Source organism: Sarcophilus harrisii, chromosome 2, assembly GCF_902635505.1.
Source record: "Sarcophilus harrisii chromosome 2, mSarHar1.11, whole genome shotgun sequence".
NCBI classification, from domain to species: Eukaryota; Metazoa; Chordata; class Mammalia; order Dasyuromorphia; family Dasyuridae; genus Sarcophilus; species Sarcophilus harrisii.
In genome coordinates, this window is record NC_045427.1 from 618,297,004 (window position 1) to 618,321,885 (window position 24,882).

The 24,882-nt window shown below is 41.5% G+C and overlaps 1 protein-coding gene across 1 annotated transcript in view; it reads right to left on the reverse strand.

The window, feature by feature from the left end:
* The window catches only part of PML (promyelocytic leukemia), a 53,433-nt gene extending 28,932 nt beyond the window's left edge, over nucleotides 1-24,501 (reverse strand). Inside the window, exons 1-5 of the mRNA XM_031956632.1 lie at nucleotides 24,204-24,501; nucleotides 23,689-23,804; nucleotides 22,603-22,668; nucleotides 22,326-22,506; nucleotides 6,144-6,619 (exon numbers count right to left, since the gene is read on the reverse strand). Coding sequence (XP_031812492.1) covers nucleotides 6,144-6,619; nucleotides 22,326-22,506; nucleotides 22,603-22,668; nucleotides 23,689-23,804; nucleotides 24,204-24,383 — 1,019 coding nt within the window. The 5' untranslated portion in view covers nucleotides 24,384-24,501. The remainder of the gene's footprint in view (nucleotides 1-6,143; nucleotides 6,620-22,325; nucleotides 22,507-22,602; nucleotides 22,669-23,688; nucleotides 23,805-24,203) is intronic.
* Nucleotides 24,502-24,882: the final 381 nt, after the last annotated feature.

Below are 24,882 nucleotides of genomic sequence, written 5' to 3' on the forward strand. Positions count from 1 at the left end.
TGCCCTTCTCCTTTTTCTCCGCCCCCTGGGCTTTCTCCCCTTTGTCTCTTCCCTGGGGTTTCTTTTCTCGGACCCCTTTTTTGCCTTGTTGTCCCTTTCCCCCCCCTTGGTTTTTCCTCTTTCCCTCTTTTTTTTTTTGGTGCCTCTACCTCCTTCTCTCTGGCCCCTTTCTGTCCTTTTCTGCTCTTCCGCTCTTTCGCTTTCCCCTGGTTTGCTCCTTTTCCCCCCCCCTCTCCTTTCTTTTCTTTCTCTTCTTTATTCCTCCTTTTCGGGGGTTTTCCTTCTTTGTCCCTTTCCCTGTCCCCTTCCTTCCTTCTGCCCCTCTTGTCTCTTTTTCCTTTCTCTTCCCTTCCCTTTCTTTCTTCTTTTTTCTTTTTCTCCATTTTCTCCTTCTCTCCTTTTGTTTGTTCTCTGTGTCTCTTTTTTTCTCCTTTTCTCTTCTGTCCTCTCTCTGTCTCTCTTTCTCTCTTTTTCTCTCTCTCTGTTTCTCTCTCTCTTTCTCTCTTTTTTCTCTTCTCTTTTCTCTCTTTTCCCTCTTTTCCTTTTTGTCTCTCTCTCTCTCCTTTTCTTTCTCTCTCTTTTTTTTCTCTGTTTTGTGTTCTTCTCCTTCTCTCTCTCTTTCCCTCCTTCCTCTCTTCTTTTCTTCTCTGTTTTTCCTCCTCTCTGTCCTGTCTGTCTCTCTCTGTTCCTTTCCCTCCCTCCTTCTCTTCTCTGTCTTCTTTTCTCTTTCTCTTCTCTCTCTCCCTCCCCCTCTCTGTCTCTCTCCTCCTTTCTCTCTGTTTTCTCTCTCTGTTTTCTCTTTTTTTTTTTTCCCTTTTCTCTGTTTCCCCTTTCTGTCTTCTCTTGGGTCTTTCCCTTTTCCCTCCCTCTCTCTCTCTTCTCTCTTTTTGTCTCTGTCTTTCTCTCTCTTGTGTTCCTCTTTTCTCTGGTTTTTCTCTCTTTTCTCTTTCCCTTTTCCCTTTTTTTTTTTTTTTTTCCCTCCCACCCTTCTCTTTTGTTTGTTTGTGTTTCCTTTCCCCTGTCTCTCTCTGTCTCTTTCCTCCCTCCCTCTCTCTGTCTCTTCCTTTTCTCTTTCTCTCTTCTCTCTCTCCTGGCCTCTCTTCTCTCTCATTCTCTCTTGTCTTTCTCTCTCTTGTTAGCTCTTGGTGGTGTGTGTGTGTTTTCTCTCTCTTTTCTGTCTCTTCTCTCTCCCTCCCTCCCTCCTCTCTCTCTTCTCTCTCTCTTTTCTCTTGTCTTTCTTCTCTGTGTTTCCTCTCTCTCTGTCTCTCTCCCCTCCCTCCCCTTCCCCTCTGTCTCTCTCTCTGTCCCCTCCTCCCCTCTCTCTCTGTCTCTGCCTTGTGTCTCTCTCTCTCTCTGTCTTTCTTCTTTCCCTCCCCTCTCTCTTGTTCTCTTGTCTTTTTCCTCTTTTTTCTCTCCCCTCTGTCTCCCTCTTTCTCTCTCTGTCTTTCTCTCTTGTTTGTCTCTTTGTGTTGTTTGTGTTTTTTTGTTGTTGTTGTCCTTCTCCTTCCCTCCCTCTCTTCTTTCCCTCCCTCCCTCCCTCTCTCTCTCTCTGTCTCTCTCTGTCTCTCTCCCTCCCTCCCTTCCTCTGTCTCTCTCTCTGTCTCCCTCCCTCCCTCTCTCTCTCTTCTTGTCTCTGTTGTTTTCTCTCTTCTGTCTGTCTTCTTCTCTTCCCTCTCCCCCCTTTTTCTCTCTGTCTTTCTCTCTGTTTTCTCTCTTGTATTTTGTCTCTCTCTCCCTCCCTCTTCCTCTCTCGTTCTTCTTTCTCTCTTTTTTTTTTTTTTTCCCTGTCTCTCTGTCTCTCCCTCCCCCTCCTCCCCTTCCCATCTCTCTCCCTCCCTTCCCTCCTCCCTCTTCTCCCTCCCTCCCTCTCTCTCTCTTCTCTGGTTTTTCTCTCTCTGTCTGTCCCTTCTCTCTCTTTCTCCCTCCCTCTCTTGTCTCTCTCTCTTGTCCCTTTCTGTCTCTTTCTCTCTTTTTCTCTCCTCTCCCTCTGCTCTTCTTCTCCCTCCCTTTTCTTTCTTTCTCTCTCTGTTGTTTCTCTCTCTTCTTCTGTCCTCTGTCTCTCCCTCCCTCCGTTCTTTTTCTTTTCTTTCTTTCTCTCCTTGTGTCTCTCTCTCTCTCTGTCTCTTTCTCTCTTCTTTCTGTCTTTCTCTCTTTTTGTATTCCCTCTCTCTTCTTCTCTCTCTCGTTCTTTCTGTCTTTCTCTCTTTTATTCTCTCTCTTTTTCTTCTCTGTTCTTTCCTTCCCCTTCTGTTTTCTCTCTTTCTTCCTTTCTTTTTCTTTCTGTCTTTCTCTCTCTTTGTTATCTCTCTCCTCTCTTTGTTTGTCTCTCTCTGTTCTTTCTTCTTTTCTTTTGTCTTTCTCTCTCTCTCTGTCTCTTCTTTTCCCTTTTCCCTTTCCTTTCTCTCTCTGTGATTTCTCTCTCTCTTCCCCTTTCTCTGTCTCTGTCTCTCTCTTGTTCTTTCTTCTTTTTCCTCTCTCTGTGATTCTCTCTCTCTTCTCTTCTCTCTCTTGTTCTTTCTGTCTTTCTCTTTCTTTGTTTCTCTCTCTCTCTCTTCTCCTTCTCTGTTCTTTTTCTGTTTTCTCTCTCTGGGTGTATTCTCTCCTTCTCTCTCTCCTCTCTCTGTCTCTCTCTCTTGTTCTTTCTGTCTTTCTCTCTCTTGTTTCTCTCTCTCTCTTCCTCCTCTCTGTCTGTCTCTCTTGTTCTTTCTGCTTTCTCTCTCTTGTTGTCTCTCCTCTCTCTTCTCTGTCTCTCTCTTTTCTTTCTTCTTTCTCTCTCTGTGTTTCTCTCTCTCTCTTGTCACTCTCTTCTTGTCTCTCTTGTTCTTTCTGTCTTTCTCTCTGTGTTGTTCTCTCTCTCCTTTTTTTCTCTCTCGTTCTTTCCTCCTCTCTCTGTTTTCTCTCTCTCTCTTCCTCTCTCTCTCTCTGTCTCTCTCATTTCTTTCCTTTTCTCTCTCTGTTTCCTTCTCTCTTCTCTCTCTTTTCTTTCTGTCTTTCTCTCTTGTTTTTCTTTCTTCTCTCTTTCTCTTCTCTCTTCTTCTTCTGCTTTCTCTCTCTGTCTTTCTCTCCTCTCTCTCTCTTGTTCTTTCTGTCTTTCTCTCTCTGTTATTCTCTCTCTCTCCTTTTCCTCTCTTCTCTTTTCTTTTTTCTTTCTGGTTTTCTCTCTCTCTTCTCTGTCTCTCTCTTTTTCTTTCTGTCTTTTCTCTCTCTTGTTCTCTCTCTTGTAAATTTTCTCTTTCTCTGTCTCTCTTTGTTCTTTCTGTCTTTTCTCTCCTCTCTCTCTTCCTCTGTCTCTCTCTTGTTCTTTCTTCTTTCTCTCTCTGTGTATTCTCTCTCTTTTCCTCTTTGTCTCTTTCTCCTTTTGTTCTTTCTGTCTTTCTCTCTCTGTGTTCTCTCTCTCTCTTTCTCTGTCTCTCTCTTGTTCCTGTCTTTTCTCTCTTGTTTTTCTCTCTCTGTTTGTCTCTCTTGTCTTTTCTGTCTTTCTCTCTCTTGTTTTCTTCTTTCTCCTTCTCTCTCTTGTCTTTCTGTCTTTCTCTCTTGTTTTTCTTCTTTTTCTCTTTCTGTTTCTCTCTTTTTTCTTTTCCCCTCTCTCTGTCTCTTCTCTCCTTTTTCTTTCTTTTTCTCTCTCTGTGATTCTCTCTCTCTCTTCCTCTCTGTCTCTGTCTCTCTTGTTCTTTCTTTTTCTCTCTTGTGTATGTCTCTCTCTCTCTCTCTCTCTCTCTTTCTGTCTCTCTCTTTTCTTTTGTCTTTCTCTCTCTCTCTCTCTTTTTCTCCTCTCTCTTGTTCTTTCTGTCTTTCTCTCTCTGTGTGTCTCTCTCTCTTCTCCTTCTCTCTCTTGTTCTTTCTGTCTTTCTCTCTCTTGTGTTGTCCTCTCTCTCTTCTCTTCTCTTTGTTTCTTTCTGTCTTTCTCTCTTTTTTCTTTCTTCTCTCTCTCTGTTTTTCTCTCTCTTTTCTTTCTGTCTTCCCCGGGCCTCTCTCTTTGTTCTTTCTGTCTTTCTCTCTTTGTGTATGTCTCTCTCTCTCTCTGTCTCTGTCTCTCTCTTGTTCTTTCTGTCTTTCTCTCTCTGTGTATATCTCTCTCTCTCTGTCACTCTCTCTGTCTCTGTCTCTCTCTTGTTCTTTCTGTCTTTCTCTCTCTGTGTATGTCTCTCTCTCTCTCTCTCTCTCTGTCTCTGTCTCTCTTTTTCTTTCCTTTCTCTCTTGTATGTCTCTCTCTCTCTCTCTGTCTCTTCTCTCTTTTTTTTTCTCTCTTCTCTTGTATGTCTCTCTCTCTCTCTCTCTCTCTGTCTCTGTCTCTCTCGTTGTTTCTGTCTCTCTCTCTGTGTATGTCTCTCTCTCTCTCTGTCTCTGTCTCTCTCTTGTTCTTTCTGTCTTTCTCTCTCTGTGTTGTCTCTCTCTCTCTCTCTCTCTCTCTCTCTGTCTGTCTCTCTTTTTCTTTCTGTCTTTTCTCTCTGTGTATGTCTCTCTCTCTCTGTCTCTCTCTCTCTTGTTCTTTCTGTCTTTCTCTCTTGTTGTCCTCTCTCTCTCTCTCTCTCTCTGTCTCTGTCTCTCTCTTGTTCTTTCTGTCTTTCTCTCTCTGTGTATGTCTCTCTGTCTCTGTCTCTCTCTTGTTCTTTCTGTCTTTTTCTCTGTTTTCTCTCTCTCTCTCTCTCTGTCTCTGTCTCTCTCTTGTTCTTTCTGTCTTTCTCTCTCTGTGTATGTCTCTCTCTCTCTCTCTGTCTCTGTCTCTCTCTTGTTCTTTCTGTCTTTCTCTCTCTGTGTATGTCTCTCTCTCTCTCTCTGTCTCTCTCTTTTCTTTCTTTTTCTCTCTTGTTGTCTCTCTCTCTCTCTCTCTCTGTCTCTCTCTCTCTTGTTCTTTCTGTCTTTCTCTCTCTCTCTCTGTCTCTGTCTCTCTCTTTTTTTCTGTCTTTCTCTCTCTGTGTTTCTCTCTCTCTCTCTCTCTTCTCTGTCTCTCTCTTGCTTTCTGTCTTTCTCTCTTGTATGTCTCTTGTCTCTTCTCTCTTTTTTTTCTTTTTCTCTCTGGTTTCTCTCTCTCTCTGTCACTCTCTCTGTCTCTGTCTCTCTCTTGTTCTTTCTGTCTTTCTCTGTGTATGTCTCTCTCTCTCTCTCTCTCTCTCTCTCTCTCTGTCTCTGTCTCTCTCTTGTTCTTTCTGTCTTTCTCTCTCTGTCTCTGTCTCTCTCTTGTTCTTTCCTTTCTCTCTCTGTGTTCTCTCTCTCTCTGTCTCTGTCTCTCTCTTGTTCTTTTCTTTCTTCTCTTGTATGTCTCTCTCTCTCTCTTCTCTTCTCTTTTTTCTTTCTGTCTTTCTCTCTCTGTGTATGTCTCTCTCTCTCTCTCTCTGTCTCTGTCTCTCTCTTGTTCTTTCTGTCTTTCTCTCTCTCTCTCTCTCTCTCTCTCTCTCTCTCTCTCTCTCTGTCTCTGTCTCTCTCTTGTTCTTTCTGTCTTTCTCTCTCTGTCTCTGTCTCTCTCTTGTTCTTTCTGTCTTTCTCTCTGTGTGTATGTCTCTCTCTCTCTCTGTCTCTGTCTCTCTCTTGTTCTTTCTGTCTTTCTCTCTCTGTGTATGTCTCTCTCTCTCTCTCTCTGTCTCTGTCTCTCTCTTGTTCTTTCTGTCTTTCTCTCTTCTCTCTCTCTCTCTCTGTCTCTGTCTCTCTCTTGTTCTTTCTGTCTTTCTCTCTCTGTGTATGTCTCTCTCTCTCTCTCTCTCTCTCTCTCTCTGTCTCTCTCTTGTTCTTTCTGTCTTTCTCTCTCTGTGTATATCTCTCTCTCTCTGTCACTCTCTCTGTCTCTGTCTCTCTCCCTCCCTCCCTCTCTCTGTCTTTCTCTCTCCCTCTCTCCCCCTCTTTCCTTCCGCTTTACCTTTTCTCCACTGAAAAGACAAGAAGTATAAAACCCCTTACAAATATGTATAGATATGCAAAATAAATCTCCTTATTGGTCGTGTTCCGAGGAAAAACCCAAAACAACAGAAGACAATCTGCTTTAATAGGCCCCTCATCTCTGGAGGCGGATAGCATGTGTCATTTAAATTAGCCTTTTCACCTTCCTGGGCCTCTGTTCCCTCCTATGTAAAACATGGGTCGGTTCCCTCCATGCTTGCCGTGGTTGGGCTGTGGTTCGGCCCCTGACCCTCGGGACCCCCGGAGCTTACCTGGTAAGGGACGGAGTCCGGTGAGTAGGGTTGGGGCAGAAGAGGTTGTTGGATTTCCGGGTGCCATCTAGGAAATCCTTGGCAGATTCTTTTCTCAGCTCCTCCACGGCCCTGGCCTCATGCTTCACAAACCACTGATGTGCTTCGAAACACCTGGTGCAGATGAGCTGCTCACACTCGAAACACCAGAAATCGGCCGGCTCCCGGCACCGGTTGCAAGAGGCTTCCTTCCCGCCCTGGATGATGTTGTGGTAGACAGAAATCCGCCGCAGCAGGCTCTCGAAGAACAGGTTGTCCATGGAGTGCAGGTTGGTCTCCTGGGAGTGGGGGTACTGGCAGATGGGGCACTTCCCAGCCGGCTCGTGGAGCTCCAAGCATTTGGAGCAGATGGTGTGTAAGCACGCTAGGAGCTTGGGGCATTTCGATTCTGATTTACAGCTGTGACACAGCAGGAAACAAAACTCCTCACCTATGGCCTGGACGGGAGAAGATCAGAGAATCAAGAGACCCCGGCCCGAGGTTGCCCAAGTCCGGGTTCCAGGGACCAGGAAGGACTATGGGGGTCCAGGGAGAATAATAAAGGAGGAATATCAAAGGCCCCAAAGTCCAACCCCTCCTGGCGGAAGGAAGGCAAGGGAAAAATGTTTTGAGGGTTAAAGATGGGACTGAAACTCGGGCCCCTCTCGCTCAGGCTGCGCTTGACCACTTCATGGTTTTTATTTTAATATCCGGGGCGCGGAAAGGGTTCTTTGGGAAGATGGCTGACTTAGGAGCCAGCGAACCTGCCTGGGTCTGTTTCCTCCTCTGTGAAAGCGGGGTTCTAGATATCTTTGGGTCCTTCAGGCTATCATCTAAAGGCAAAGGGAAACTCTTGGCGTCTGGCCACGGAGGCTTGATGTTTTTCCCCTTTCCCTCTCACTAAATCTAGGATGCTGGGATAATTGATTATTGCTAGCTTAAAATTTTCCTACAATTTATGCTTTTCTCCTTTTATTTGAGAGATGGAGAGCAACGAGGCAGAATATTGTAGGTATCAATTTTATGCAGTCTTGAATGGAAATCATGGGGAGCCCTTTCAGGGTAATGCAAGGAAAACTATACAGAACACTGGACGAGGAAACAGGTTGGGGTTCTTTCCCTTCTTGCACGGGTACCCTGGAGGCGGCTCCAACCAGCTTTAGTGAACCAAATGTTAAATTTTCAGGATAAACTTTTATGTTGTAGAAAGAAGGAAATACTAATTTGCTATTTGCAAATAGACTTAAACATCAGGAAACACTACAAATTGGGCTTGATTTGTTTGATTGATTTTCTAGTCCTAAAAAGTCAGGTTACTTACAAATTACAGGACTTATAAATCAGGACTTAATTTCTTTTTTGGTTGATTAGATGAACTTAAGATTATATGAACTAAGAAAATGATAGAGAAACTTAAAGTGTGTTGTGTGTGTGTGTGTGTGGAATAGAGAGATAAGGTGAAGAACTTACAGGAATATGTGAATTCTTTTTCTGTATTTTATTTTCATTATTTCTGTGTCTCTGTGACCCACATAAGTACACTATGTGCAGGTCCATATTTATTTGAGCCTTGGCCAACTTTTTATTTACTTAACCTGAGCTGATGACATTCATCAGTATTTGGCATTTATCAATATTTAGACTATTAATTTAAACATGTCTTCTTGATTATCTAAAGCCTGAAGGCCTGATTTTCTGTTTCCTAGAAATCAGGTGATTTCAGGGAAACAGACACCTTCCATTTCAGTCTCTCTGGATAGCAACAACCAATAAGATAACTCTCCCCCCTCCTCAATGCTCTTTTACTTGTGATGTAATCTCTTGTACCAAAATCTATAAAAGCTGTGTATCTTTACTAATTCTTGAGCCCTCCTACCACGAGCTTTCACTTTCCTTTATCTCGTGAGGATTCAATAAACCATCTTTCTGCTTTCTACTTTGAGTGATCTCTGAGTAGTCATTTTGAGTAAGGGTCTTTTTACATCCAACACATGTGTGTATATTTGGAGGGAGGGGGAACCCTGTTGTTAAATGTTTACCAGTACTTTGCTGTCCCTCTGATACTTATTAGTTATGTGACTTTGGACAATTCTTTTAACTTTCTCAAGCTCAAGTTTCCCAAGTTGAAAAATGAGGGGTTGAAGATGATTTATAAGGTCCCTTCTAGGTCAAATGTGGAAGTTTCTTTTGAGAAAAAGTTGGCTCCCAAAATTTTTAATGGCGTATGTTTCTTAAATTTGCTCCCACCTTTTTCTTAATCTTTTTTTTCCTCAAGATTTTTTTTTTTGTTTTCTTTTTTCCCCTCCTCTCTCCCCCCCCTCCTTTTTTCTCTTCTCTTTTCTCCTTTCAATTTGTCTTTTTCGCCCCCCCCCTCACTCCTCCCTCACACTTCTCCATCTTTCTCTCTCCCTTCTCCTCTTTCTTCCTCCTCCTCCTCCTTCTCTCTCTGTCTTTCTGTCTTTGTCTCTCCCACTTTCCCTCCCTCCCTCCCTTTCTTTCCCTCCCTCTCTCTCCCTTCCTCTTTCCTCCTTCTTTCTTTCTCCTTCCCTCTCTCTTTCTCTCTCTTCCCCTCTTCTCTCTTTTTCTTTCCCTCCCTCTCTCCCTTTCTTTTTCCCTTTTCTTTCCCTCCCCCTTTTTTCTTTTTTATTTTTCCCCAGCTCGTCTCCCTCTTTCCCCTTCCCTTCTTTAACCATTTTTCCAGCTTCCTTTGCTACATCATTACTTTTCTGTTGGACTTTTTTGGGGTTCCCCCCCACTCCTTCTTTTTAATTTTTTTCCTAATTATAATTCAAATTTTTATTTATATCCAACTCCCTTCTCCTAAAAATTTACAAAAAGCTTCAATGGGAGCCTGGATCTCAATCAATGTGTTACAAGGAATCAATTATCTTTTCTCCAATCCATCCCCTTCTTCCCTTTTTTAAAAAACCTCCCACCTTCCAAAGGTTAAACCTTGGGTTCTGCTCACTCTCCCCCTCAACCCTTAAAAAATATTAACCCAAATTTGCCCTTTTTCTCTTGGAATCTCTCCCCCCTTTTCTCCTCACACAATCACTACCACATTAGGCCAGCTCTCATCTCCTGAGAGCTGGTACTCTCTGAGTACAACCTGAACTGGTACTATAGCATCCTAATTGATCCTCAAATATCTCCCTTCTCAAATCCATCCTCCTTCCCCTCCCTACCTAAAACAACAACAACCCACCTCCAAACTCTCTAGTGGGCTCCTCTGTCCATCAGGATAAAATCTTCAAAGCTCTTGGCTGGCTGGCCCCTTCCATATGGACTGCCAACAGACACGTACTCTGCAATCTCCCCAAACTGGCCTTTGCTCTTCCTCGCACCTGACACTAACTACCTCAGTATCTTTGCCTAGTCAGAATGCGCCCTTTCCCACTTCACCTCTTGGAATTCCTGATTTCCTTCCAGATTCAGCTCACGTCCTGGGGTCCCAAAGCTCCTAGCACCTTCCCCACCGAGGGTACCCAGTATCTATTTCTGCACATGGCAATAAGGATGTGTGTTGCTGCTTCTCCCCTCTACCTCCAGAACATAAACTCCAAGAGCTGAGGCTGTCCCCAGTGCCTGTAGCATGGCTTGATGATTGACTGGTACTGGTACCCAATCTCCAGTCCCTGCCATAAAGTAACCCATACCTTGATGCCCTCCCAAATTCACAGAAAGATTGATAAGCTCTTTTAGAGATTTCGTCTAACCCCAAACCCCTTATTTGACAAAGGGAGAAACTGAGTCTCAGAGAGGCTAAAAAAAATTGTGGCCAAGGTCACAAAGCTAGGAGAAAGCAGATTGCAGATGAAAACTCAGATTTTTAGGTCCAGTTAAGTGAGAACTGACTCCGAAATCAGAAGGCCTGGGTTCAAATCTCACAGCTGCGGTTTACCTCCTCTGGGGTAACCTCCTCAGGGCTTGTTTTCTTCAGGTGTAAAATAAAGAGGTTTTAGCTGCCTGGCTGTCCTACATCAACGATCTGGGATTTTCTAAGTTTTAGCCCAGGGTTCCTTCCTTCCTAGTCCCAGCAGCTTCCCTTAGCAAACTGCCTAGAGATAATTAGGGGGATACAAATAGAGCACAGAGTTTGGAGTCAGCAAGTTGGGTTGAATTCTCGTAAATTGTTTTTTTTTTTTAGCAAAGATACTGGACTGGTTTGCCATTTCCTTGTCCAACTCATTTTACAGATGGGGAAACTGAGGCAAGCAGGGCTAAACGATTTTCAGAGAGTCACACAGTTAAGAGTTCAGATTTCAACTCAGGAAGAGGAGTCTTTCTAGCTCTAGCCCAATGCTGTGACCACTGCGGCAACGGCTTGCATGAGCAATTGGACAAGTGGTTAGAGCGCTGGGCAGGGGTCAGGAAGACCTACATTCAAACTCTGCTGCTTCACTTTCCTTCTCTGTAAAGTGGGGGAAATAATAGCACAGAACTTCAAGGTTGGTTGTGTGAGTCAAAGGTGATAATAATTACAAAGCACTTAGTGTAGTTTCTGGCAGACAATGGCACTAATTAATTACACACTAATCACTGCTACTATTGTGTATTATATGAAATAACAGTAACCACTGTATGTGTATTATTATTGTTGTTATTAAATCACTCCTTTTGACAATTACTAACTGAAACATTTAGGGCAAGTCCCTTAATTCTGTCTGCCTTAGTTGCCTTACTGGAAAATGGGGATGCTCCTAATAGCTCTACATCCTAAGACAGTGTAAGGCTCAACTGGGATGTTTGTAAAGCGGCTGGCTCCTGGCACAGAATAGGTGGTATATGCTTGCTGGCTACTTTTATTCTTCTCATTAAATGAGATAATATTGGTAATATCCTTAGCACCGTGCCCAGCACCTAGTAAATGCTCCCTAAGTGCTGGTTATTGTTAATGATATTTAATAGCCATGCTCTATGTAAAGCATTTGGCACATAGTAGGGCCATTATGCTTGCTGGCTACTTTTATTCTTCTCATTAAATGAGATAATATTGGTAATATCCTTAGCACAGTGCCCAGCACCTAGTAAATGCTCCCTAAGTGCTGGTTATTGTTAATGTTGTTATTAAATGCCAGGCTCTATGTAAAGCATTTGGCACATAGTAGGGCCATTATGCTTGCTGGCTACTTTTATTCTTCTCATTAAATGAGATAATATTGGTAATATCCTTAGCACAGTGTAGCATAGTAAATGCTCTAAATTACACTGGTTATTGTTAAAGTGTTGTTATTAAATGCCAGGCTCTATGTAAAGCATTTGGCATAGTGGGGGCCTTTCTGCTTGCTGGCTACTTTTCTTCTCATTAAATGAGATAATATTAGTAATATCCGTGGCACAGTGCCCACAGGCACCTAGTAGAAATGCTCCTAAATTACTGGTTATTGTGTTAATGTTGCTATTAAATGCCAGGCTCTTTGCTTAAAGCATTTGGCACATAGGGGAGGGGGAGCTTTTCTGCTTGCTGGCTACTTTTATTTCTTCATCAAATGAGATAATATTGGTAATATCCTTAGCACTGCTGGGCACTATAGTAAATACTCCTACGTGCTGGTTATTGTTAATGCTGTTTTAATAGCCATGCTCTTTGTAAAAGCATTTAACATAGTAGGGCTTTTTCTGCTTGCTAGCTACTTTTATTCTTCTCATCAGATGAGATAATATTGGTAATATCCTTGCTTTGATGCCGGGCACCTAATAAATAACTCCTAAGTGCTGGTTATTGTTAATGTTGCTATTAAATGCCAGGCTCTTTGTAAAGCATGTGGCAAATAGGAGGGGCTTTCTGCTTGCTGGCTACTTTTATTCTTCTTATTAAATGAGATAATATTGGTAATATGCTTACTTTGATTGCTGACACCTAGTAAATGCTCCCTAAATGCTGGTTATTGTTTTTTTGTTTGTTTGTTTGTTTGTTTTTAAATAACAGCTTTTTTATTTTCAAAATATATACAAACGTAGTGTTCAACATTCATTCTGGCAAAACCTTGGAATCCAATTTTTTTCTCCTTCCCTTCCTCCCACCCCTTCCCCAGACAGCAAGTAATCCAATATATGTTAAATATATACAGTTCTTCTATACATATTTCTATATGTATCATGCGACATAAGAAAAATGAGAAAGAAAAATGTGCTGGTTATTGTTAATGGCATTTAATAACCATTCTCTTTGTAAAGCATTTGGCACATAGTAGGCACTTTATGCTTGCTGGCTATCTTTACTCGTCTCATTAAATGAGATAATATTGGTAATATCCTTAGCACCGTGCCCAGCACCTAGTAAATGCTCCCTAAGTGCTGGTTATTGTTAATGTTGCTATTAAATGCCATGCTCTTTGTAAAGCATTTGGCACATAGTAGGGGCTTTATGCTTGCTGGCTACTTTTATTCTTCTCATTAAATGAGATAATATTGGTAATATCCTTAGCACAGTGCCCAGCACCTAGTAAATGCTCCCTAAGTGCTGGTTATTGTTAATATTTATATACATGCGCTCTTTGTAAAGCATTTGGCACATAGTAGGGGCTTTATGCTTGCTGGCTACTTTTATTCTTCTCATTAAATGAGATAATATTGGTAATATCCTTAGCACCGTGCCCAGCACCTAGTAAATGCTCCCTAAGTGCTGGTTATTGTTAATGTTGCTATTAAATGCCAGGCTCTTTGTAAAGCATTTGGCACATAGTAGGGGCTTTATGCTTTCTGGCTACTTTTATTCTTCTCATTAAATGAGATAATATTGGCAATATCCTTAGCAAAGTGGTGGGCACCTAGTAAATGCTCCCTAAGTGCTGCTTATTGTGAATGGCATTTAATAACCATGCTCTTTGTAAAGCGTTTGGCACATAGTAGGGACTTTATGCTTGCTGGCTACCTTTATTCTTCTCATTAAATGAGATAATATTGGTAATATCCTTAGCACAGTGCCCAGCACCTAGTAAATGCTCCCTAAGTGCTGGTTATTGTTAATGTTGCTATTAAATGCCAGGCTCTTTGTAAAGCATTTGGCACATAGTAGGGGCTTTATGCTTGCTGGCTACTTTTATTCTTCTCATTAAATGAGATAATATTGGTAATATCCTTAGCACAGTGCCCAGCACCTAGTAAATGCTCCCTAAGTGCTGGTTATTGTTAATGGCATTTAATAGCCATGCTCTTTGTAAAGCATTTGGCACATAGTAGGGCCTTTATGCTTGCTGGCTACTTTTATTCTTCTCATTAAATGAGATAATATTGGTAATATCCTTAGCACAGTGCCCAGCACCTAGTAAATGCTCCCTAAGTGCTGGTTATTGTGAATGGCATTTAATAACCATGCTCTTTGTAAATCATTTGGCACATAGTAGGACCTTTATGCTTGCTGGCTACTTTTATTCTTCTCATCAAATGAGATAATATTGGTAATATCCTTAGCACAGTACTGGGCACCTAGTAAATGCTCCCTAAGTGCTGGTTATTGTTAATGTTGCTATTAAATGCAGGCTCTTCCATTTAAGCATTGCTTTATGGGAGGGCTTTCTGCTTGCTGGCTACCTTTATTCTTCTCATTAAATGAGATAATATTGGTAATATCCTTAGCACACTGCTGGGCACCTAGTAAATGCTCCCTAAGTGCTGGTTATTGTTAATATTGCTATTAAATGCCAGGCTCTTTGTAAAGCATTTGGCACATAGTAGAGGCTTTGTAAACTTTCTGGCTTTACTTTATTCTTCTCATTAAATGAGATAATATTGAAGGTAATATCCTCCATGAAAGTGGTGGGCACCTAGTAGGCCTTCCCTAAGTACTGGTTATTGTTAATGTTTTATTAAATGCGATTCTTTAGCAAAGCATTTGGCACATAAAAATGAGAGCTATGCTTGCTGGCTACTTTTATTCTTCTCAGTAAATGAGATAATATTGGTAATATCCTTAGCACACTGCTGGGCACCTAATAAATGCTCCGTAAGTGCTGGCTATTGTTAATGCCATATAATAGCCATGCTCTTTGTAAAGCATTTGGCATATAGTAGGGGCTTTATGCTTGCTGGTTACTTTTATTCTTCTCATTAAATGAGATAATATTGGTAATCACTTAGCATACACACTGCTGGGCACCTAGTAAATGCCTAAGTGCTGGCTATTGTTGTGCCATTTTAATAACCATGCTTTTACATACAAGCATTTGGCACACAGTAGGGCGTTATGCTTTCTGGCTACTTTTATTCTTCTCATTAAATGAGATAATATTGAAAGCGTATCCTTAGCACAGCACCTAGTAAGTGCTCTAAATGCTGGTTATTGTTTTTTTTAAATATGACTTTTTACCTTTTCAAAATATATCAAAGGCAATTGTTCAACATTCATCCTTGCAAAACCTTGGGATCAATTTTTTTCTCCTTCCCTTTCTCCACCCCTTCCCCAGACATTAAGTAATCCAATAACCAATTAAAAATATATACAGTTCTTCTATACATATTTCTATATGTATCATACACATAAGAAAATGAGAAAGAAAAATGTACCCAATATTATTTAATGCCATTTAATAGCCATGCTCTTTGTACAGCACACAAAGTAGGGGCGTTATGGCACAAAAGCTGCTTTATTCTTCTCATTAAATGAGATAATATTGGCAATATGTAGCACAGTGCCCAGCACCTAGTAAATGCTCCCTAAATGCTGGTTATTGTTTTTTTTTTTTTTTTTAAATAACAGCTTTTTTATTTTCAAAATATATACAAAGGCAGTGTTCAACATTCATCCTTGCAAAACCTTGGGATCCAATTTTTTTTCTCCTTCCCTTTCTCCCACCCCTTCCCCAGACAGCAAGTAATACAATATATGTTAAATATACAGTTCTTCCTTCCATATTTTCTATGTATCATGCGACATAAGAAAATGAGAAAAGAAAATGTGCTGGTTATTGTAGATGGCATTTAAATAACCATGCTCTTTTGTAAAAACATTTGTACATAGTAGAATAGTATGCTTGCTTAGCTACTATTCTTCTCATTGGTGAGATAATATGGGTAATATCCTTAACACAGTGCCCAGAACCTAGTAAATGTCCCCTAGAGGTGCTTAGTTATTGTGAATGGCATTTAATAACCATGCTCTTTGTAAAGCATTTGGCACATAGTAGGGGCTTTATGCTTGCTGGCTACTTTTATTCTTCTCATTAAATGAGATAATATTGGTAATATCCTTAGCACAGTGCCCAGCACCTAGTAAATGCTCCCTAAGTGCTGGTTATTGTTAATGTTGCTATTAAATGCCAGGCTCTTTGTAAAGCATTTGGCACATAGTAGGGGCTTTATGCTTGCTGGCTACTTTTATTCTTCTCATTAAATGAGATAATATTGGTAATATCCTTAGCACAGTGCCCAGCACCTAGTAAATGCTCCCTAAGTGCTGGTTATTGTTAATGTTGCTATTAAATGCCAGGCTCTTTGTAAAGCATTTGGCACATAGTAGGGCCTTTATGCTTTTTATTCTTCTCATTAAATGAAATAATATTGGTAATATCCTTAGCACAGTGCCGAGCACCTAGTAAATGCTCCCTAAGTGCTGGTTATTGTTAATGTTGCTATTAAATGCCAGGCTCTTTGTAAAGCATTTGGCACATAGTAGGGGCTTTATGCTTGCTGGCTACTTTTATTCTTCTCATTAAATGAGATAATATTGGTAATATCCTTAGCACAGTGCCGGGCACCTAGTAAATGCTCCCTAAGTGCTGGTTATTGTTAATGTTGCTATTAAATGCCAGGCTCTTTGTAAAGCATTTGGCACATAGTAGGGGCTTTCTGCTTGCTGGCTACTTTTATTCTTCTCATTAAATGAGATAATATTGGTAATATCCTTAGCACAGTGCCGGGCACCTAGTAAATGCTCCCTAAGTGCTGGTTATTGTTAATGTTGCTATTAAATGCCAGGCTCTTTTTAAAGCATTTGGCACATAGTAGAAGCTTTATGCTTTGCTGGCTGCTTCTTCTCAATCGTGAGATATTGGTATATCCTTGGCTGCATACCGGTAAATCCTCCTAAGTGCTGGTTATTATTGAGTGCATTTAATAATAATGCTCTTTGTAAACATTTAACATAGGAGGGCTTTTCCTTGCTGGCTACTTTTATTCTTCAACATTAAATGAGACCATGTTGGTAATATCATATAACCAACTGATTGCCGGGCACCTAATAAATGTCTAAAGTGCTGGTTGTATTTAATGTTACTTTATTAAATGCCAGGCTCTTTGTAAAACATTTAACATAGGAGGCTTTCTTGCTTGCTGGCCGCACCTTTATTCTTCCTCATTAAATGAAATAACCAGTATATCCCTTCAAGTGCCCAACACCGTAGTACTAAGTAGTTATTGTTAATATTATATTAAGTACTTAGGCTCTTTTACTTTTGGCTATAATTGGGGCTTCGCGCTTTCATGCCATTGCTTCTAATTAAATGAGATAATATTGGCAATATCCTTATTAAGTGGGCACCACAGTAGTATAACTCCTAAGTGTAGTTGTTAATTGTTCAATATTGCCTTCTGCAGCTTTGTTGCCTGGCGCTAGTAGGGCCATTTATGCTTGCTGCTATTCTTCTCATTAAAATGAGATAATGTGGTAACTCCTTGTAAAATTGCCCAGCACCTAGTAAATGCTCCTAAATTTAACCGACAATGGTAATGTGCTATTAAATATAAGGCTCTTTGTAAAGCATTTATAGTAAGAGACTTTGCTTGCAGGCCTGCTACATGTTCTCATTAAATGAGATAATATGGTAATATCCTTAGCACCGTGCAACAGCACCTAGTAAATGCTCCTAGTGCTGGTTATTGTTAATGCCATTTTAATAGCCATGCTCTTTGTAAAACTGTTTGGCACACTAGTAGGGGCTTTTATGCTTTCTGGCTACTTTATTCTTCTCATTAAATGAAATAATATTGGTAATATCCTTGGCGTGCCCAGCACCTAGTAAATGCTCCTAAATTGGTTATTGTTAATATTGCTATTAAATGCTGAGCTTTGTAAAGCATTTGGCACATAATGAGAGGCCTTTATGCTTTGCTTAGCTACTTTAGTTCTTTACCATTAAATGACATAATATTAGCAATATCCTTGGCACAGTGCAGGCACTAGTAAATAACCCTAAGTGCTGGCTATTGTTAGTATTTGCTAATGATATGGGCTCTTTGTAAAGCGTTTTGGCACATAGGACAGGCTTTCCTGCTTGCTGGCTACTTTTATTCTTCTCATTGAATGAGATAATATTGGCAATATCCTTAGCACAGTGCCCAGCACCTAGTAAATGCTCCCTAAATGCTGGTTATTGTTTTTTTTTTTTTTTTTTTTTTTTTTAAATAACAGCTTTTTTTTTTTCAAAATATATACAAAGGCAGTGTTCAACATTCATTCTTTGAAAACCTTGCAGGATCCATTTTTTCTTTCCTTCCTTCTCCACCCTTCCACAGACTGTACATTGATAATATGTATTAAATATACAGTTCTTCTATACATTTTTATGTATCATGCTACATATAAAGAAAATGAGGAAAAGAAAAATGTGTAGTTATTGTGTGATATTTAATCACACTTGCATGCTCTTTGTAAAGCATTTGGCATAGTAGGGCCTTTATGCTTTTAGCTACTTTATTCTTCTCATTAAATGAGATAATATTAGTGGCTTATCCTTAGCACAGTGTGGGCACCTGTGGTATACTAAGTCCACAGTTTATTAATGTTGCTTTCTATTAAATGCGGGTTCTTTTGGCTTGTTTGGCACATAGTAGAGCTTTTGTATGCTTTTCTATTTTACTTTTATTATTCTTCTCAGTAAATGAGATAATATTGGTGGCATCATAGCACTGTGCCCAGCACCTAGTAAATCATACTCCCTAAGTGCTGGTTTATTGTTAATGCCGTTTTAATAATGCGTGCTCTTTATGACATTTGGCTTTTATGGGAGGGAACTGGCTGCTGGCTACTTTTATTCTTCCTCTATTCACAAATATAAGGATAATAATAGTGGCTGTCTTAGCATAGTGCGGGCACTACAATAAATGCTCTAAATTTTTGGTTATTGTTTAATGTTTGTAATAAATGCAGGCTCTTTGGCAAGCATTTGGCACATAGGAGGACTTTCTGCTTGCTGGCTACCTTTGTTTAACTACTCATTAAATGGGATAATATTATTTAATATCCTTAGCTTATTTTGGCACCTATTAAATGCTCCTAAGTGCTGGTTATTACAATATTTAACTATTAAATGTGAGAACTCTTTTGTAAAGCATTTGGCACATAGTAGAGAGCACATGCTTTCTGGCTACTTTTGATATTCTCATTGATGAGATAATATTGGCAATATCCTTAGCAAAGTGGTGGGCACCCTAGTAGTATCTAAGTGCTGGTTATTGTTAATTTAATATTATGTCTTTGCAGAAACATTTAACATAGTAGAGACCATTATTATGCTTAGCTGCTTTTTATTCTTTCTCCTTCAAATGGGGACAATAGTGGTAATATCCTTAATAGAAATGCCCAGCACCTAGTAAATGCTCCTAAGTGCTCGTTATTTATTAATATTCTTTATTAAATATGAAACTCTTTACAGCGAAACATTTGGCTTTATGGTAAAGACTTTCTGCTTGCAGGCTACTTTATTCTTCTCATTAAATGAGATAATATTGTTAATATCCAGCACCGTGCCCAGCACTAATAAATCTCCCTAAGTGCTTTTAGTTATTGTTAATGCCCATTTTATTAATACATGCTCTTTGTAAAGCATTTGTACATAGTAGGGGCTTTATGCTTTCTGGCTACTTTTATTCTTCTCTTCGTGAGCAACATCTTAGCACAGTGCAAATCACCTAGTAAATGCTCCCTAAGTGCTGATTTGTTATTGATGTTGCTATTAAATGCCAGGCTCTTTTTAAAACATTGGCACATAATGGAAAACTTTATCTTTGCTTTGGCTCTTTATTCTTCTCATTGAAATGGACAATAAATATCCTTAGCACAGTGCCCAGCACCTAGCGTCTGAAATGCTCTAAGTGCTGGTTACATTGGCCCAAATATTTAACAATAAATACTTGGACGCACTGGCAAGCATTTGGCACATAGTAGGGCCATTATGCTTGCTGGCTACTTTTATTCTTCTCATTAAATGAGATAATATTGGTAATATCCTTAGCACAGTGCCCAGCACCTAGTAAATGCTCCCTAAGTGCTGGTTATTGTTAATGCCATTTTAATAGCGTCTCTTTGTAAAGCATTTGGCACATAGTAGGGGCTTTATGCTTGCTGGCTACTTTTATTCTTCTCATTAAATGAGATAATATTGGTAATATCCTTAGCACTGCAATTATGGCGTGCACCCTGATAAATGCTCTAAGTGCGGGTTATTGTTAATGTTTGCTATTAAATTACTTGACTCTTTTAAAGCATTGCTTTTATAATCACGACTTGCTTATGCTTGCTAGCTACTTTTATTCTTCTCATTAAATGAGATAATATTGGTATTATCCTTAGCACAGTGCCAGGCACCACAAATGTGTTCCCTAGAGACACTGGCTATTGACAATCATTTATTGATGCTTGGGCTCTTTGTAAAGCATTTGGCACATAGGACGGGCTTTCTGCTTGCTGGCTACTTTTATTCTTCTCATCAAATGAGATAATATTCGTAATATCCTTAGCATAGTGCCCGGCACCTAGTAAATGCTCCCTAAATGCTGGTTATTGTTTTTTTGTTTGTTTGTTTGTTTGTTTTTAAATAACAGCTTTTTTATTTTCAAAATATATACAAACGTAGTGTTCAACATTCATTCTTGCAAAACCTTGGGATCCATTTTTTTTCTCCTTCCCTTCCTCCCACCCCTTCCCCAGACAGCAAGTAATCCAATATATGTTAAATATATACAGTTCTTCTATACATATTTCTATATGTATCATGCTACATAAGAAAAATGAGAAAGAAAAATGTGCTGGTTATTGTTAATGATATTTAATCACCATGCTCTTTGTAAAGCATTTGGCACATAGTAGGGCCTTTATGCTTGCTGGCTACTTTTATTCTTCTCATTAAATGAGATAATATTGGTAATATCCTTAGCACAGTGCCGGGCACCTAGTAAATGCTCCCTAAGTGCTGGTTATTGTTAATGTTGCTATTAAATGCCAGGCTCTTTGTAAAGCATTTGGCACATAGTAGGGGCTTTATGCTTGCTGGCTACTTTTATTCTTCTCATTAAATGAGATAATATTGGTAATATCCTTAGCACCGTGCCCAGCACCTAGTAAATGCTCCCTAAGTGCTGGTTATTGTTAATGCCATTTAATAGCCATGCTCTTTGTAAAGCATTTGGCACATAGGAGGGGCTTTCTGCTTGCTGGCTACTTTTATTCTTCTCATTAAATGAGATAATATTGGTAATATCTTTAGCACCGTGCCCAGCACCTAGTAAATGCTCCCTACGTGCTGGTTATTGTTAATGCCATTTAATAGCCATGCTCTTTGTAAAGCATTTGGCACATAGTAGGGGCTTTATGCTTTCTGGCTACTTTTATTCTTCTCATTAAATGAGATAATATTGGTAATATCCTTAGCACAGTGCCGTGCACCTAGTAAATGCTCCCTAAGTGCTGGTTATTGTTAATGTTGCTATTAAATGCCAGGCTCTTTGTAAAGCATTTGGCACATAGGAGGGGCTTTCTGTTTGCTGGCTACTTTTATTCTTCTCATCAAATGAGATAATATTGGTAATATCCTTAGCATAGTGCCCGGCACCTAGTAAATGCTCCCTAAATGCTGGTTATTGTTTTTTTGTTTGTTTGTTTGTTTGTTTTTAAATAACAGCTTTTTTATTTTCAAAATATATACAAACGTAGTGTTCAACATTCATTCTTGCAAAACCTTGGGATCCATTTTTTTTCTCCTTCCCTTCCTCCCACCCCTTCCCCAGACAGCAAGTAATCCAATATATGTTAAATATATACAGTTCTTTTATATATATTTCTATATATCATGCGACATAAGAAAAATGAGAAAGAAAAATGTGCTGGTTATTGTGAATGGCATTTAATAACCATTCTCTTTGTAAAGCATTTGGCACATACTAAGGGCTTTATGCTTGCTGGCTACTTTTAGTCTTCTCATGAAATAAGATAATATTGGTAATATCCTTAGCACAGTGCTGGGCACCTAGTAAATGCTCCCTAAGTGCTGGTTATTGTGAATGGCATTTAATAGCCATGCTCTTTGTAAAGCATTTGGCACATAGTAGGGCCATTATGCTTGCTGGCTACTTTTATTCTTCTCATTGAATGAGATAATATTGGTAATATCCTTAGCACAGTGCCCAGCACCTAGTAAATGCTCTAAATGCTGATTTATTGTTTTTAAATAACAGCTTTTTATTTTTCAAAATATACAGTGAGTGTTCAACATTCATTCTTACCAAAACCTTGGGATCCAATTTTTTCCTTCCCTTTCCACCCTTCCCAGACAGCAAGTAATACAATATATATTAAATATATACGATTCTTCTATACATATTTCTATATATGTCATACCACATAAAAGAAAAAATGAGAAAGAAAATGTACTTATTGTGGATAATAACCATACTCTTTGTAAGCATTTGGCACATAGTAGAGGCCATTGTCTTGCTGGCTACTAATTATTTTATATTAAATGAGATAATATTGGTAATATCCTTAGCACATTTGCCCCAGCACCTAGTAAATGCTTCTAAGTGCTGGTTATTGACTGGCGTATTTGCTATTAAATGCAGGCTCTTTGGCATTTATAGTGCATTGTAGCATTTATTTCTTCTCATTGAATGAGATAATATGTTAATATCCTTAACGCATTGCAACACCTAACAATAAATACTCTAGTGTAGTTATTAATACCATTTAATAATATGCTCTTTGTAAAGCATTTGGCTTTATAGTGAGGCTTTTATGCTTGCTTTGGCTACCCTTTATTCTTCTCATTTAAATGAATATTATTAATATCCTTAGCTTTAATTACTGGCACATTGATACTCCTAAGTGCTGAATTATTTAATGTTACTTTATTAAATGCAGGCTCTTTGTACGCAACGGGCCACATAGTAAGTGTCTCATCTGGGTGCATCCTTCAAATTCTCATTTCAATTCCCCCGCCCTCCAGGTCAAAGTGCCTGCTTGCCTCCACCACTTGGGCTGGAGCTCGCTTTAGGGTCCTCCTCGCTGGTGCTGGCTTCCGGCTCGCTGGGGGCCACCGGTTCGGTGGGAAAGGACCAGGTGGAAGCTGTCGCCACCGACACCAGGATGGGAGGAGGAGGAGGGACGGTAGGAGGTGGGCAGATCACAGTGGATGGGCTCGGGGCCGGGGGCGGAGGCTCAACTTGGGCTCAAGGGGCTCCAGCAGGCTCCTTGGGTTCGGCGGCCTCGGTGGGCTCAGCGGGCTCTGCAGGCTCTGTGGGCTCTGCAGGCTCTGCAGTCACGGAAAGCTCCCCATGGTCTTGATTCTCTGTGGGCGACCTGGAAGGAGCGGGGTAGAGAGGGTCAGAGGAGGTAGTGCGGGATGCGCATTGGGAGAGCCTGGCATCTGGGAGGAGCGCCCCGCGAACCCGCCTCCTCGAGAGGCCGGTCTTTCAGAGCATCGCAGAGAAGAGGGGGGGGGGTAGGGAGGGAGGAGGAAGGGAGGAGGGGGACAGGGCAGGAGCCAGGAGGGAGGGGGAAAGGAAAGAGGAGGAAAGCGAGATGGGAGGGGGGAGAAAGGAGGAGGAAAGGGAAATAAAGAGAAGGAAGGGGAGATGGAAGAAGAGGGAAAGGACAGGCAAAGGCGGGGATGAAAAGGAAGAAGGGGAGGTGAGGAAGAGGGACAGGAAAGGAAAAGGAGAGAGAGGAGATGAAAGAGGAGGAGGGAAACGGGAGAAAAGGAGGAAAATCAAAGAGGAAAAGCGGAGGAGGAAGAAGAGGAGGAAAAGAAAAAGAAGGGGAAGCGACGAGGAAGAAGATAGGAATAAAAAGAACAGGGAGAAAGAGAAAGGGGTTAACAGGAGGAAGGATTATAAGGGCAAAGGAGGAAGATGAGAAGGAGAAATGGAGAAGGATGGGGTTACCATCCCCCCCCCCCCCGCAATGGATACTGCAGGGTCCCTGCACTAGACCGGCTCCAGAAAGGAGGCCTGGCCATTATACGGTCCTAGGGATGGATGCAGCTCACACTCTAGCTAGCCAGACGTGAGCAAGGGAAGAGACAGGTGCTGATGCTGATGCTGAGGCAGGAGCCCCGGGGGTCTGGGCCGCCAGAGGGTCGGAGGATAGAAAGACGCGAGGATATAGGGTCAAGATGGGTACCGAAAGCCGCGACAGATGTTGTTGTCAAGCAGCCGAGCCCCCCCCCTCCCCCCCCCTAGGGCGTTAGACCCGCAGCGCAGGCAGAGACGTGGCGTCTGCGAGATGCGCTGCCTTCTCTGTCTGAACCCAGGGGCTTGGCGACGGGGAGAGGCCGGGGATGGCATGGCGTGGGGGATGGGAAGCAAAGGGCAGCCTCACCCCGACTCCTTCTCGTCCTGAGACATCTGGCCTCCTTGCGCCGGTCCGACCTGGCGCGATGGCAGTGCAGACGGTAGTCCCGGATGACAGCAATCTCCCGAGCTCCTCTTCTGCACCTAGAGCCGTGTTTTGGGGCAGGAGAAAAAAAAAGCTCCTGGTGGAGTCAGATCCCTGCCCGCCAGGAGCTCCCAGTCTAAGCTGGGGATCTGAGACACGCAGGGAGAAGGGCTGGAGAACAGAATGGATGGTCCTCCTTAAACTGCGGTCTTTTCATCTATCCCCTCCCTCCTCTCTTCCTCCTCCCTTCCTCCTTGTCCCTCTTCCCCCCCCCTCCCCTTCTGCACCCACTCAATTTTACCAACTCTGTACTTGCACTCATTGAACGAAGCCTTCTACCCTCCTCAACCTTCAAGATGGAGCCTTCTCTGACCACCAAAGCCAACGCGATGTCTGAATCACAGTATGTGGGAGAGGAAGGGACTCGCGCCCCGCCCTCACTCCACCCCCACCCCTACCTCACACGGAGAGCCGCAATGGTAGTCCAGCCCCTCGATTACCGATTGGGAACTGAATGTCTGAGAAAGATGCGGTGATTTCGGAGGCTCACACAAGTTAATGGTAGACGTTGGTTCAACCACCTGCTCTGCCGATTGCGGTTCTGAAAGCAAAAGAGATGGGGTTTCTGTGCGCAGCATTTGGCGGCGGAGGGTTCCCCTCCCACCCTGGCTGCTCACTGTCCGCGTGACCTTGTACAAGTCATTTACTTTCTCCGCGTTGCCCCCGTCTGCACAGCCCCCAGAAGGGAGGGTCGGTCCCCAAGGGCACTTCTGGCTCCGAATATTGCCTCTGACTGGCTACCGCCTGTTGCAGGGATGAACGCCACACCGTTGTTTGGCTGCGGTTTTTTACATCCTATCATTTCTCGATTCCCCCAACCAGATTCTGAGATTCCAGGGAGGAAAGACTGGGCTATGCTTTCATTTTCTGACCTCCTACTATGTGCTAGCCCTCAAGGAGTTTATAAGAGGAACCATAAACTGTATCACCTACAAAAGGCTTCACGTTTTTTATAATTTCGGTAAATAAGGAACGAGTAGTCTGGGGAGTCCAGACTTTGTCTGGGGAGAATAGACCCCTTTGCCTTCTTGCCAGAATCCTTTTTAGATGTTCTGGGAATGAAAATGAAATTTGTCA